The 16,372-nt window shown below is 41.8% G+C and overlaps 1 protein-coding gene across 1 annotated transcript in view; it reads right to left on the bottom strand.

Moving 5' to 3' along the window:
• The window catches only part of syt3 (synaptotagmin III), a gene marked incomplete at both ends in the record, with an annotated part of 33,543 nt that extends 17,545 nt beyond the window's left edge, over window positions 1-15,998 (bottom strand). Inside the window, 5 exons of the mRNA XM_079252261.1 lie at window positions 2,440-2,566; window positions 8,011-8,187; window positions 8,560-8,668; window positions 9,811-10,206; window positions 15,848-15,998. Of these exons, the coding sequence (XP_079108387.1) occupies window positions 2,440-2,566; window positions 8,011-8,187; window positions 8,560-8,668; window positions 9,811-10,206; window positions 15,848-15,998 (960 nt within the window). The remainder of the gene's footprint in view (window positions 1-2,439; window positions 2,567-8,010; window positions 8,188-8,559; window positions 8,669-9,810; window positions 10,207-15,847) is intronic.
• Window positions 15,999-16,372: the final 374 nt, after the last annotated feature.

The raw sequence follows: 16,372 nt of genomic DNA, 5'->3' as shown, positions 1-16,372 counted from the left end.
ATGGATGTGTGTATGTGGTGGGGAAGGGATAAATGTCCAAAGCACTTTGTGCTACGTTTTTAATATATGAAAAGTGCTTTATTAATAAAATTTGACCGATTGATGAAACTGGATCTGGAGAAAATATTAGTTTAAAAATAAAAGGAAATTCTGCATTAAGTAAAAATACTGCATGTGTTTATTTTTAGTCTTTACAATCTGTTTATTGTAGTGAAATTATGATACAGAATAACATGGATGAGATGAGAGGATGCTGCAGAGCGGTAAACATGACCATCCTTAATGCTGCCGTTTATTCAACATGAGCTCAAAGTTTGGATGAAACAGTAAAATCCCTTTTAGGACAAAACTTCAATATCTTTTATGATCAAACAAGATTAAAATAGAATCTATGAGCAGGTTGAAACACTGCATTGTTCACTCAGCTTCTCTTAGAAACCCAACAAGTTAATGTGTGGGTTTAGTTCAGGGGCGGGGCCACGACTTAACCACCCAATCACCTGGCGAGCCTTTACTCACTCCACTCTCTCAGCTCTTTTTGTCTTGTTCTCCCGACTCCACCCTTTCCCATCTCCGTCTTCATCCAGCCTTCCATTTTCCCACCCACCTCTCCATCCTTCCTCCCCATCCTTTACTCTCTTCATCATCCTTTTTCTCATCTTCCTCATCCTTCCATCAACCTTTGGCCTTCTTCCTTTCCTCTGCTGCCTCTGTACCTCTCCTGTTCATCTTGAACTCATTCACTCCTTTTCATCCCATTTATTTATTTTTTATTTAGTCTCTTAATTTCCCCGACCGACTCGCCACGTCACCGCCCCAGATGTCCGCTCCATCCTCCTTCTCTCAACCTCATTAAATCCCCTGAAGCTCACACCTTTGAACCGGTGTGATAGAAAGAAAGTTGCAGTTGCTACTTTCTCAATATAAATGCACATTGTGGCCATTATTTGTAAATTCATCTCCAGTCTCGTTCCTTCTCCAACTCTAAATGTTGCTGTATTTTCATTTACCGCGGGGATTAATTTGCTATAAAGCACACCGTAATTGAATCGTGACAAGCAGCAGACTTTGACAACTTTTGTCACGGCGCGAGTGGTTCTGTCCATCCAGTTTATTAGTGCTTGATGATCACTTGTTAGCTGTGGATTAAATGTGCAGCTGAAGGAAACGCTGCCAGTTTCTAAATCAGTAAAGCCCTGACATCAACATGCGGGCGATATCTGTGTCTCCTTCACTGAAGGGATAAAAGCAGTACAAAATACAAAAGGTGTACAAATTCAATGTTAATTAGGATGTGATTGAAATTAAACAATCACCTGCACTCCAAACAAAGCGGAAGCTACATTATGCAAATGAGTGAAGCATTCATGCCTTTCAATGGCTGAAGGGCCTTTTGTTACACGCAGGAGAAGACAGTCGCACAAAAGAGGAAACCAGAAGGGAAAATTTTCAAACCGATACAGCTTCATTGTCACTGAAAGCCCACATTTTACACTCCGCCAGCTCAGCGCTCACTTCCAACCCTTCAAGTTAAAGATTTTCACTCCGTTTTATCCTAATATTCTTCAAAAGTACTTGTCATATTTATGGATATAACATCAGAGTTACAAGTTACATTTGTGAGGACACTGAGCTGTCAAGTCTTAAGCTTTGAGCTTCTCTGCAGGGAATAAAGTAGATGAGGGGGGAGTAATTTTCTTTACAGCTAAGAATATATTTCCTGCTACAGAACAACCAAAAGTGATCTCAACAGTCCTGACAAACATGCAGGGGTTGATCAGCAGCGCCTTGTATAGCCTGATATATATAGTCGGGAGTACGTTGGAATAGATATGGAACCAGATTTGTTTCAGAATCTCCAAGCAAAACTTTTTAAAACTCGAGCAAAAAAAAAGAAATTAGAACCAAAAACTTTCTCAAACAGCTTTGTCACTCCAAAACTCACCAGCCAATCGGAATGCGCCCCTGAAAAGTGCCCGCCCATGAAAGGTTTGAGTCAGAAAGCAATGTCAATGTCAAAGTCAATGAAAGCAAACAATAGTGAATCAAAACCAAAGACTGTGAAGCGTAACCAAAATAGAGAGAAGAGAGGAAAAGGAAACTGCAAACAAAACTACTCAATTTAACCAAATAAAAGCCTAATGGTTTTCATGATGATTGATCATTTTTTATTTTGAGATCATTTATTTTACTGAAGTTTGAGAAACTTTTGGTTTTAATTGTTATTTTTTTGCTTGAGTTTAAAAAAAAGTTTTGCTTGGAGATTCTGAAACAAATCTGGTTCCATAAATAGATGACATTAAGACGGCGATTAAACTCAGAACAGACAGAAAGCAGGAAATCAGACCTGATTGAGTTTAAATGTTATGGGTATTCTGTACTTTTCGGTTCCAGCTATGCCACGGAGGACAGAGATGATCGTGAAGTTGTGGGCGGTACCTTTGTCTGGAATTTCTTCTTCCTATCTGGCAGTAGGTAAATCTTCACATAAGGGTCAGAGAAGCCATTGGCATCCTTTGCTGGCAGGTCCAAAGCTTTCAGTATCTTCACCACCAACTGCTCCGTGCTGAGACGAACACAAACACATGAGAAGAGGTTTAAACTAAGCATCACACAAACGTACACGCCATCTTTCTCAGACAGGATTAGCCCACACACACACACACAACACCTGGACAGAACTGTACACAAATTGGTGTGGGAGGTTCTGCGTCTCTGGAGCAAAGATTAGCAAGAATAGTAAGCGTGCATGTGTGTGTTGGTGAGCGTTTGTGTGTCATCTCTGCAGCTGTATCATGGTTGCATTGTCAGCGATGTTAGCTCGGTGAGCACAGATCAGTCAGGGAGACAGTGAGTCGCTCCAAATCTGAGCTCATTAATTAACGCACGGAGCTGACTGTAGTCACAGGGGTTGTTTTATACACAGGACAAAGAAGTACAATATTACCGAGCAATTTTTATTTATTTTTTTATTTCTCACATGATCATACAAAAGGTAAAACAAGACTTTACAGTACAAAAACAAAACAAACAGAGCAACCATGCTCGGAAAGGAGCAGGAAAAGGAAAATTTCTTGTCATATCTGCACCTTTTTTTATTTATTTTTTTTTTTTGAAAAATCAAATATAAATGACAAGAAAATGAATGCATTTATCCTGATCCTGGTTGACTATTCTCATCCCAGATGCTAAAACGGAGCTGGTTTGAGTCTGATGTGACTCATTCTCATGTTTTCATGTCAAATGCCGTGACAGTAAAATGCATGTCAGCTTTTAGATCGTTTGTCTGACAAAACAAGCAATTTCAAGGTGTCATCTTTGGAAAACGGGCACTCTTTTACAACATGTTTGACATTTCATAAACGGTTAATAAAAAAAAAACTAATTAGAGTGAAGAAAGAGTGAAAAGCAAAAAAAAAAAAAGTCTGAAGCTTTACTGTTGTCACTTAAAGATCTAATTTGTTTATTCCTGGCGTATTTCATTAATACTGAACCCATTTTATTCTTATGATGTGTTTTTACCAACGTAGAAGAGAGATATTGTTTAGGGACCTGGTCATCCAGCTGTCACTTTTTATCCTTTTAGTCCAATTCAGGTTGACGAGGAGGGCTGGAGTCTGTCCAGATTGCTATCAGGTGAGAGGCGGTGTATGCTCGGGACTTTGAAATCAACATGGAGATGAATGAGACAAACGAATGTGCATGCTCACACACACTCTAATACGCATTTTTTTTTGGACTGGGAGGAAGCCAGAATACCTGGAATGAGCCGATGCATGCACTCTGGACAGGCTGCAAGTCTATCTCAGGGCCAACACAAAGACAAACCACCACACACTCACTCCAAAGTGGACTTTAGAAACAATAATGAAACTAAACACACGTATTTGGACTGAAGGAGGAATCCAAAGTGGCAAAGAGAACCACCACAGGTTGAACAAACAGAGACCCAGCCAGCCTGGAGAAAAGTGATAAACTCTGGTTCCTCGCTTCTGCCTGGAAAGTTGCACTAATGCACCTGCAGCCTTCCTCATGTTTCAGGCAGCACCGTGGTTTTCTGCTTTACTTCTGTTGTGTCATGAGTTGCACACATGTAGCTATATCCAAGAGGTCCAATTAGAATTTAACATTCGCTTGGAACTATTATTTCCGGCATGTTATTTTCCTTTATGTTCCAGGAAAGCTTTAAGAAATTATCATAAGAGCTTGAACAAATTAGCTCATCTCCAGGGTTTTAATCTATCCTCTTGTTAAAAAACAGGAAATCTGACAGATATTTATAAAACAATCAGCAACCCATCTGATTCCAAGTATAGCAATAAATATCACATCAGGCTCTCCTCCTCATTTATCCCTGTGTCTGTGTTTTTTTTTTTTAGCTTAAAACAAGTCTTATTCATAAGGAGACAGCAAATACTTTCACATTGTAGATACAATTATACATTCTTTTGACTTATAAATAAAGAAAATAGTCTGTTTAGTTCAACTTATCAAACAGGATATATAACATATATATTCAATACATTGGAAAGTATTTTGATATTATTAGTTTTAATAATATTTTGCTTTCTATGCTTGTTGGTGTTTTAGTTTTGCTGTTAAATGGGTCAAAAAAACAGTTCGATGCACCGTAACACGCTATTTCCTCAACTCCAGTAAATGCAACATCATATTGTACTAAGATAAATTAGACTAGTTTATTTAATATTTTATGTGAAACTGACCTAGTTTCAAAAAGCTGATGCTTATTTTACCTAAAAGAAGAGGAATAAAAAGAAAAAAGGAGCCCAAAATGAACAAAAATATAAAAGGCACCTGCAATGTGGTGCATGTTTTCTTTGGAATACACACGTTTAAAGGTTGCATAGAGGATTTGGACGCTGAACAATCAGCAGCTTTGTTTCAAAAATAGCATCAGTGGACTTTTCTGCACATACGAGCCATAAATGCACACATAAGCAATGTGACTACTTCTCTGACACGCAAAACAAACGTGCATGCATGCACCATGAGCATGTCTGAACGCTCCATCGCACAGTCATGGCTGCATCTCTTGTGCCATCTATTATGTATTTAATTACCAGATAATGATGAAGATGGCTCGGAGGCCTTTAATCAGACCTTGTTAGACTGTGTCTCCCTTTGTTAACCAGAGTGTCAGCACTTCATTAGCTACTTTAGGGGAGCAATGTGAACTTTGTGTCTCAGGACACATGAGCAGGGCGAATGCAAATGGTGACACCTCCTCCAGCAGCCATAACGTTTGCTCTACACTGTCCGTGCGCCCCTACATGCATGTTGACATTCCAACCTTGTTAAATCGGGACACATGTTTACCTCTGACTCACATCCAGTTAATGCAATCAGATTAACATGCCTACTCTGCAATCACATCAAATCAGGCCGATGACGAACGGAGCAAACTGCTGTTCGGCTTCCAGCCAAATAAATACCCCGACCAGAAAACTCTGACTAACTCAAACAAGCTTCGATGTGCTTTTGTCACATACTGGTGGTGGTTACTTTGCAGTCACTGTGATGAATCAGTGCGCTTCACAGCAACGTTCAGATGTAGGCTACTTAAAGATGACAGGAAGCTTGTACAAAAAAAACAAAAAAAAAAAAAAAAGCCAAAAACAGAAAAACCTCTTCCTGATCACAGCGAATTCTCATGCATTTGTAATTCGATAGCATGAAATGGTGGCAGGTTCTTCCCTGCGCTCACGTGTCTTTTCACACAGCAAGCAACGCGCCTGAACCGAGCACAATCCCAGAGGCACAATGGCAGGAATGCACCTATTACTGCCTGAACAGACCCAATTTCCCTGCATGTGTGCTTGATAACGGTTGGTATTGTAATAGTTATTTTATTAATTAATTTACTTTTTTTTTTTTTACTTTTATTTTTTTTGTTTGTTTTTGAATATTGTCACTATTCTACTTATGTCTTGTTGTATTTCTGTTGTAGTTTATATTGTTTTGTGAATACTGTAACTTTAGCAGCTTAGACATGCCTTTCTTTTCTCTCGCTCTCTTTTTCTCCCTTCATCTTCTTTTTTTTCCCTCTTCCCCTGCCAGGTCCAGCTCGGCCATATCAAGACTGACGATGATTGCAAAATAAAAAAAATAATAATAATAATTACAATAATAATAAAAATATTCAGATTGTCAAAGGCAGCTCTATACATGGCAAAAATATGGCACGCAGATTGCTGTTCTGTATGCTGAGATGCCGGACAGGACAGGTTAAAAAAAAAAAAAAAAAAAATTAATCAAGCCCAAGGTTTTTACACAATCCCAGAGGCACAATGGCGGGAATACACCTATTACTGCCTGAACAGACCGAATTTCACAACCTTATTCCTGGCAGACAACACTGAATGCCAGCTGTAATTCCCACAGTGGAAATGTGTCAGCTTTTAATGGGATTGTCAATAGAAATTCCTCTCCCAGTGGACTTTAGCAAGATTGACATTGTTATTCTGACTGTTACACTCCAAACAACGGTGTCTTGCACATTAACATACCTGTATCATAACAGCTCCAGTGGTTCCACACCTCTACTCCGCTGTGTTTGCACACATCCAGCTCCTTCTCTGTTCTACCCCTTTGTGGCTTCCTCTTATTCATCTTGCTGAAACAATTTTCCTTCAGTGTAATGACAGGCAACTACAGAGCAACATAAATTATCTGGTGACTTTCTAAATGAGAAAAGGAGACACATGAATGGCTTTCATCACTGCCCTCCCCCTCTCCATCAAGCTCCCTCGCTAATTCTCTGTACTCTGACAATAACACCGTCTGGTGTTATTATGTGTTGACAGGGTTGCTGTTAAAAGTGGCTCACTATATATAATTCATGATTGAAATGGCCCTCTCGCTTCCTTGCTTTTCTGACCATCAGCACTTTCACCCGTTTGCAATGTTTCTACATGTCGGGGCCGGCAGAAATGAAGGCTGCCAACTGGGACACAGCAAGGAGCGCGGACCTCCCCGACCTCCCAGCAGAAACTCACAAACACACCCTCCCGTCTCCACAGCCACATGGCAGCAGCAGCGGTTGTGCGTTTCATCTAAAATCCTCCAGCAGAGAAGGAATTCAGTTGAAGTTACCAGCAAACATAAAGGACACCGTTGCTGTTGTCATTTACATGTGATTCATGCTTTTTTTTTTTTTTAAACATCAATATTTCAGCAATCATGAGAAAATAAGCCCACAGCTGAGGCAACGCACAGCTTGTGTTAGCGGTGTGTTAGCTGATGTTTGTCAGAGTAAACCCACACTTGCTGTGGGTTTACTCTGGGTTAACATTTCTGCTTCACTTGGAGGTTTTTTTTTTTTCTTTCTGTGTCTATGTGGAGAAAATAATCACAGTGGTAGATATTTTCCATCAGCAGAATTGCCCTCTCACTGCTCCCTGCCTCAAAGAAATCCAGCAAATCCAAAGTCTGCTTTGTTTTTAAAAGAAACTCTGCTTTTTAAAAGAAGGTGCAAAGACCCATTAACATCCCGTACGAACATTTATGCATTCCCCAAATAATATGAAGATCCAGTTTTAAGTGCTGAAATTTTTCTCATGGAGCACTGCAGTCATCATTAATTCAGGCTTGCAGTATTCCTCTGTGGAAAACAGCATCACAACCTGAAGTTTTTTCCCCCTTTTTTTAACGTATCGCCACAAAATTCGGCATATTAACACTATGAAACGATATTTCTTGTGGCGACATGTTGTGATTAGAAGTGTTTGGGTTTGAAAAGTGGGATTCAGCTGCAGTTTGGACCTTGATGTAAGGAGTACTGATTACATTTGTTTAAAGAGAAAATCAATAAAAGCCTCTAAGGATGCTGTACAGCACCTTCCAGCTGACTTGGTGATGTAATGCTTTCATTATTTACACATCAACCTTATAACATAAATGATTTATTCATGTAAAAGAAAGTCTATTTTTTGCATAAAATGACCCTGAGCTGAGTGAGTAGGCTGTTTGGGGTTGAACCTGCTGACTTACTTGAAGGCGTAGCGCAGGAGGAAGCTGATCTTGCCGCAGGTGTCACCCTGTTTGCCTTCTCCCTGGTCGCCTTTGGGTCTGTAGAGCTCCGGCTTGATCTGCCCGATGCAGGTTACCTGCTCCTTCTCCTCACCATGGAAATCCGGGCTGGAGAGCTGGTGAGTCATGGGCTTGGGCCTGAACAGACACATAAGAGCTCAGAGGGTGAATTTTAAATGAAGCACATGCAACACACACACACACACACACATACTCGTATGAAAAAATATAAAACAAAACAGGATACGAGTGTGTGATTCAGCAGCTTCGTCAGAGATGCAGAGGCAAGTATAACACTGAAATTGGACGTTTTATTTGCCTCAGTTGTCACACCTTTATTCACACCTTCATGCATGTAATCCATTACGCGGATAGGTGTGTAATGATTTGAGAAAAATCTTCCTTCATTTATTTTTAACCAATTCAGCTTTAATGATCCCTTTCTCTGGATGTAGCGGAATAAAGACACACACACACACACACACACACACACACATATTCTGCACTGACCGTGGGGTGACCTGCTGCTGGGAATGAGCATTGGGCAGGTCTTTATGGGGATGGGCTCCACCCTCTGAGTTGGGCACATCTGGAGACGTCTGACTCAGCTTCAGAGTTCCTATTAAAATGTAAAAGAAAAACAAAAGAGAGACACTCCTCTTAGCTAACAATGTGGCAATGTCACTGGGAACAGCAGCACCAGAGGACCAACGCGTTTGTCAGCACCATTGATCCCATTGATTCCATTACTTTGATTTAACAGGCAGTGATTTAACAGCAGAGGGGAGGGGATGAACGAGCAGACATATTTACAATAGCACAACGTGAGCAGGGAGAAAAGGCAGATAGAGATGTGAAAGAAAGGAACATGCAACTGCAATAAAGGCAGCCAGCAAACGTTTCACTGGGAATAATGGCAAACATTCTGCACCAGTGATCAGAGTCAGTGGAAGCCCGAGACCAGATTGAAAAATCATGATCCGAGCTGATAAGGATATGTAATGGACTCGACTCGGTCACACAGTTAAGGTCCAGAATATCTCTTTAGTTTAAAATAGGACCTTAGCTTCTTCGTCTAACTGCTTCCTAATTAGTTGACTGATTAATTCAGCATTAGAAGCAAAATCACACATTACTGTGTTATTATTTGTATTAGAGCTGCACCTAAAAATTATCTTTTATTGTCAGTAAAGCAGGTATTAAACAGTAGAAAAGGTCTGTGCATCTGTGCAATGTTTTTTATTTATTTGTGTGTCTGTTTTATTTATTGCTCCAAAAGCTCAAAGGCTGTTTATCAAATACTAGTTGATTAAAAAAAAAAGAAACAAATAAACAACAAAAGAAAACTAAAAAAAACATTTTTACACTCATATAAAATGCCACAAAGTCAGGGGTGACCCATAAAGCCCAGGCACCCATAGACCTAAGCAATGCTAATAGAGGACCCACCATTCACGTGTTCATTTGCGAGAAGCACGGCGAGGTTATCTTCAGGTTTTATACATGAAGTTTAATATAAAAGAGCCAGAAAGATGAAGAACTAACATTCCTGGAATGCATTAAAGAAATCATTTATATTCAGAATAATGGTCAGTTTTCATCACACTGGTGCAGCACAGACAAATTATTTCCAGGGTCTGTAAATGTATTTAATTCTGCGAGTATATCAAAATAAAAAGTGATGGAGTGAAGCATGATGTTGCGTTCACAGTCAGGCTGGAATTAAGAGTGTTTCATGTCTGGCTTTTTGCTTTCTCTCACCCGCATTGTTAGGGTAGGAGTCCATGTCCAGGTAGGAGTGCTCCTGGGTTTCATGTGGCCCTCCGACCACCCCTCCGACCTCCCCCCTCTCAAGTCCCACCAGGTCGGAGAAATGGGGGTGATGCTGGCCCTGCTGGCCCAGGGAGGGGTAGAGGGAGGAAGAGGAATGGCCCTCCTTCCTCTGCAACAGCGGGGGTAAGAGCGAGGACCCCGCAGCACCTCCGAGGCCTCCGACACCGGCGCTTCCGGGCAGCAGCCCTGACGTCAGACTCAGACCTCCACCCTCCTTGTCCCGCCATGGCAACCAGCAGAGCTTCCAGGAGACGAAGAGAGAGACGGAGAGGAGAACAATGCCACAGAATGTCACGATGACCGACAGGAGGCTGACAGAGATCTCTGCAGAAGACCAGAGAAAGAAACAAGGAAGTTATGAATAGCAACACCTGCTAGTTAGCATAGCGCAACTGAAGTCGATGCCTTTAGGGGCATTTAGACCATAAAACACCTGAAAGCAGTGGGGGGAATAAAAGGGATTACAACAATCACAAGTCAACATTTATGTGTATCCGCTGTCAAACAGACTGAGATGATGAAACTTGTATAAAGGTCTCACATGCACATGTTTGCAACCTAACTCAGCTGTCCTGCTGGTGTGTCTGGCGGATCGAAAATGCCAATGTCATTTTTTTTTTTTTTTTCATTTCTGCCACCTTCATGAATAAAAACAACAACCTAATCTATATGCAATTGGTATTTACACATTAACACATTACACATATGCTCAACAAATCAACAGTACACCGCTGCACAGTCAATCCACACACCCCCTTAACACACACACGCTGTTGCCACAATATCTACAAATCTCACATCAGGAAGCAGGAGAGGGAACCTGCTGTAAGCGTAAATTGCAATTTGCAGCCATTCCCCGAAGCTCATATTCCACTTCTAAATCCAGAGCTTAAAATGGGGGCAAACGATGGCAGAGTGGATGTTCTTGAGGAAGAGGAGGAGAAAAGGTGGAGGGGTAGGGGGGGTGGATGCATGGCAAGCAATTAACAAAAAAAAAAAAAAAGGTAGGGAAAAAGCACAGACAGTGATGTCCCTCCACTATATATCCTCCTGCCTTTACTGGCGGTTATGAGCTTTTAATCTGTGTCAGTTTAAGGCTCGGGTCTGAGAAAGGAGGATGGTTTGGGTGGTTGGCGGGGGTGCGGATGTTGGGGAGGATGGAGAATGACTCATCCGAATAAGAAAGTGTACAGACCAAAGGAAAAGTGCAGTTTCAGCATCAGACTGCCAGACAGCTCCAGCAACAGCCTCTGTTAAACAGAGAGCACGAATGAAAGGGAGCCGACGTGAGCATCTGGAGCGCTTTGGAACTTTTATAGACCAGGTTCAGAGCATCTGCACGTGTTGGAGCCTTTAGAAATACTGTCTGAATATTTATGGATAAACAGACCAAATATACAATGAATATTTATAATTATCCTGTGCCATTTTAAGTCTCCTTTTCCATTTATAAATAGCATCTTTTGGTCTGGCGACTGTCTTGACAAAAAGTACCAATCAGAGCCCACACTGAATAAGTCCCAAATCCCTGCACATGAATATTCATGGATTGTAAGTAGACCAAGAAGATTCATTACAATACTGTGTGCAGATTTGGCAGACTGTGTACTCTTGTCCACCTTGAGGCTTCTGAGTGAAAACTGTCTTTTGCTCTCTTGGGCTCCTTCCAGACCACAAGGCCACCAATCAGGAATCCTTCCTGTTTGCAAGCAGGTCATGCAAGTCATCACCCTGGAGTAGAATTTGACTGTGTTGCTTTCAGAGAAAGGTCCCGTTTTCCTTCTTTTATTTCTTTTTAAAATGTCGTCATGAGCAAGAATTAAACATTATGAGCAGAAAAAAGAATGAAAATCTAATTGTAATAAGCTGATGCGGCAGAGAGAAATGCCTGAAAACAAGACAAAGGCAGCAAACCCTCAAGTCGTGGGCTGCATCTGCCGGAATTCAGTGTTTCCCTCACCGCCTCCTCCATATAATCCCCTCAAACACCCCTCATTCCTCGCTGTCATTTCTTCTTCCATGCTGGCTGCCGCTGCACGCTCTCCTCAGCATCTGTCTCTTTGTTCGTCACCCCTGCCTTCTCCCCCCGGCCTCCCTCTTGCTCTACCTCTGCTTCCTCATTCTCTCTCCTCGGTGAATTATTCATCACTCTGTGTATGTCATTAATCAGCACTTGTTCAAAAGATATGATTGGGGGACCCCGAAGGTGGGGGATGGGCAAGGAGACATCGATCTGTCTCGGTGGAGAACAAGATGTGGGGGGGTGTTGAGGAACAAGGGATGGAAAAAAAAAGGAAAGGAGAGCAAGGTGAGAAAGAACATGACGGCAGAGATCCGGAGACAGGAAGGGGAAAAAGTGATGGAGTGGGAGGACAGGGGGAAATGGGAAAAAAAGAAGGCGGCAGGGGCGATGAAGTGGAATGGAGAGAAAAATAAAGGATCCAAACAGAATGGACTGCAGGGCGATGATAGAGGAAGACGGAGGAAGGAGGCTGTAAACAGATTGGTGCACATGTTGAAGCAGACATGTAAGCTGACTGGGTTTATTCCAATGAGGAAGCAGAGGCAAAGGAGGAGGAGGAGGAGGAGGGCCCATAAAGTCGATACTACTACCATGTCATGGGTGAAAGAGCAGTAACCAAAGACGCAGTGATATAGAGAAAGAAGACGGGAAACAGGGAGATGGAACAAGGCGAGCTGACACTGATTTAGAGCAAAAACCCAAAGAGAGGAGGAGCTTCAGGATGTGAAAGGTTAATGCATTGATCTGCAGGGGAAAAACAAGGCGACGAGACAGAGGAATGGTTCGTGTCTGGTAGCCAGATCGGGGTGCGCTGATAAAACATTGTTGTGATCAAACGTGTGCAGCGACTGTCAGGGGCCAAACTACTTTCCTCCATTTGTCTCTCTTTAGGGCAGTCGCTGTACCTTCCTGAGCACTGATCCTGCCAAAGATCCATCGCTAATCCACAAAGCATAAAAAGCAAGTCAGCAGGCGGCTAGGTGGGTGGGGAGCACAGGCCTGTGAAGTGTGCCATGAGGAGGGACTGAGACTCCCTGTCAATCAGTGGCTGATGCAACCCTGCTGGGAGTCGTACATTGCTCCACATCAAACGCATCTCCGCTGCTTACACAAGCCATTTGCTGACAGCTTTCGGCAATCGCAGTCCTCTGAGGGACCTGAGTCTTCCGTCAGCAAACACCGAAAAATCACAGCTGGTAAAGCGAGGGGGACCAACGCCTAAAACCATGGCATGACATTTCTTCATAGATCCACCCAAATCCCTGGAGGCAATACGAAGGCAGTCCAGGCTAATCTACGCTGAGCCAAAGATCCATACTAATCTGCATAGCACGTCCAAACGTCTCACAAGAACTCACGCACAAATCAACAGTTTAACAGGATGCGCCCCTTTGGACTGGTGATATATAAATACATCTATTTTAGCAGAACAATTACAGAATCCACCTGAAACTCTGGAACGACTTGTACCGAAGCCAATTCAACATCGCACATGAATATTTCATGATTTGATATTCTGAGTGCACAGCGCTTCTAACAATCCTAAAACATGAGGGTCCCTCTTAACCTCGGTCATGTTGTGTTGCATTGTGATGTGTTGATAGTAAAAATATTAATTCGATGGTACTGCTTCTTTAGACAAACCATAAAATGAGGATCAAATCACAAGATGTACAAGAAAGCTGGTGATCAGCTCTTTATACTCCTTCCCTGTAGGCTCAAATGGTGTCCGTTGAGTTGATATAATGCCCACTCACAGATCACAGTGTCTGTGGACTTCACGGATGCATTAAATAGAAAAATCAAAGCTTTTGTTGTTGTAAGGAGGGGGAAGGCGTATGGGCTTTTTAGTATCTTTTGCAACTTCAGTGACACTTTGCAAATCAGGAATGTTTAGAGGACTTTAAACATGTGGGTGCACAGCATAGCAGCTGTTTCATCTTCAACAGATGCTGAAGAAGTTCGTAAAAGCTAAAAACTGATTCTTTATAGTGAACCAGAAGAGCTGACTCCTGGTGGAGAAAGCTGGGAAAAAAAAGTGAGACTCTTTTTTAACTGGAATACTCTGCAGCCAATCAGATGGAAGGAAAGACTAGGATCATACCATTATGTGAAAGAAAGAAGAGGGACAGACTACCAGAAGACAGTGAGTGTAGTTGTACAAAAGGAAAATATTAGTTACCTTAAAGGAGGGTTGCCAAACTGGGGTCCCTAGATCCCAAAGGAAACACCAAAGAGCACAGGGGGTCCCAAGGCTCTGACTGTTCAAAGCCACTGTGACTTAAGTTGAGGCCAGTTCCACACGAAGATGAATTGAGGTGTAGTCACTTGGTTGTTTTTTTTTTTTAATCATTTGGATGTTTAATTCACTCTAATTTTTCCACTATTTCATTACTAAGATATCTCTAAGTAATCCCACAGTGCAGACAATTCATCCTTATTGAAAAGAAAAAAGAAAACTAAGGCTATATATGTTATATGTTAGTTATATTAACTTTTGTTTTTTATCAAAGGAAAGGATAAGGAAAGGAGTCATCCAGAATGTATCATCTATGGTGGCAAGCAGCTTGTGCAGCAGCTCATAAAACCAAGCATGGTTTCATAATGGGGTGGTTGAGGGGTCCACAGCTTTCCGGTAGTTACATGAAGGGGTTCCTCGGGGAAAATAGGCTGGGAACCACTGATCTAAAGCAATATAGTGTTAAGAGTTTAGTCTATTTTATTACTATTTGTTTGTTGGGGTGTGGTGGTGTTCACTTAAACTAGGAGAGTCCAAAGTCGGTTTTCAAGGCTGCTGTCCTGCAGATCTTTGATGCATTTCTGCATTTCAACACACCAAACTGAAATTAAATGGATCTAACAACCTATGAATGTCTGCATAATGACTCATTCATTTGAGTCAGTTGTGTTGGCACAGGGATATATGGAAAACCTGCAGGATTGTGGACCTCAAGGACCAGAGCTACACACTCAAAAATAGAGGTACCAGCTTGTACCTAAAAAGGTACAAATGCTTGTCGCTGGGGGTGTACTCTTTTGAGAGACATTTCTGTACCCTTCAGTTCTGGTCTATTTTTGTACCTTATCAAGTTCAACCTCACCTTATCAAGTTATGTTTTTTATGTTTTACACGACATTAGGCCTGGTCCATTTCACTTAGCAATATTATCTTATCTTTAATCTAGAAATAATCTTCAAAAACTCAAAATACTGACCAGACATACACTTAGTTTGCAGCATCTGACCTTCATTGTCTGGTGTAGTAAATGACTGTTAAGTAGTACCACTGTAGTAAATGACTGTTAAGTAGTACTACTGTAGTAAATGACTGTTAAGTAGTACTACTGTCATCACTCAACTCTGCTCTAGTTTGTAACATTACAGCCATTAACATTACATTTTTCAATGCTGCAGGTACCCTTATGGTCAAAATGGTACAAATTTGTACTTTATGTCACTTTGAACTCTTTTTCGTACTCTGAAGGTGTGCTTCTGGTCTCTTAAAGACCAGTATTGTACTTTTGAGAGAACATTTCTTTAAAATGTACCTATAGGTACAGAAATGTCCTTATCTTGTACCTCTATTTTTGAGAGTGTAGGCACCCATGACTTGAACATTTGATTAAACTAGTAGTTGTATTTTTTTTAATGTTCAAAGAAATTAAAGGAAATTTAAAAAGCCACATAAAAATCGGCTATCATATAAACTATTTGAGACTTATCAATTAGCCAAAGACAGAAGTTTTAAGTGACTCTTGATGAAGACCCGTTTGGGAGCCAAAAGAGTCGGCTCTTCTCAGGGAACCAATCAAAAGATCTGAATCATCGGAAAGAGCTGAACTTCCCAACACTATTGGTCTGCTTTGGGAAGGAACACACCAACGTTCACAAGCTACTTTTCAGGCAACAAGTGAAATCCCTCTGATGAGCTGTGTCAGTTACCTGTGTCCATCTGTCTGTTGTGACCCCTCAGCAGGTAGTTGAACTCCTTGCAGCGTTCGTTCTGGCTGTAACCCCGAGGGGAGTTAAAGCACAGCTCCTCCACCAACACCAGCGCCTTCTTACACAGGTCTTCATCCCAGTCCCCCGACATGCTCCAATCCGCATCGCACTCTCACCAGCAGTCAGCCAATGACAGCGCAGCCCTCACCGCCCTCACCAATCGGACGGCACCTGGAGAAGCACAGTGTTGATCTGTCCACCTTTCAAAAGGTGAGAACTGAAGTAAATGATGCAGAGGAAGCTGAGGAGGGGGGCAGCAGTGATGCAGGAAGAACAGGAGGGGCTCCCTGCAGGGTGTCTTAGTCTGGATCACAGAGACCAGGCAGACATGCCTCTATATGACGGAGCGACACCCAGCCCTCTCACTTTCCCTGAAACAGATAAAGAGGAAAGACACTAAAGTGAATCTAAGGATATAAAAGTGTACAAATCAATTTTCTGGCAAACTTGTCCCCTTTGCCATTA

The sequence above is a fragment of the Telmatherina bonti genome, assembly GCF_933228915.1.
Source record: "Telmatherina bonti genome assembly, chromosome: 14".
NCBI classification, from domain to species: domain Eukaryota; kingdom Metazoa; phylum Chordata; class Actinopteri; order Atheriniformes; family Telmatherinidae; genus Telmatherina; species Telmatherina bonti.
Note: the sequence above shows the minus strand (reverse complement) of the source record. Positions and strands in the feature narration are given on the sequence as shown.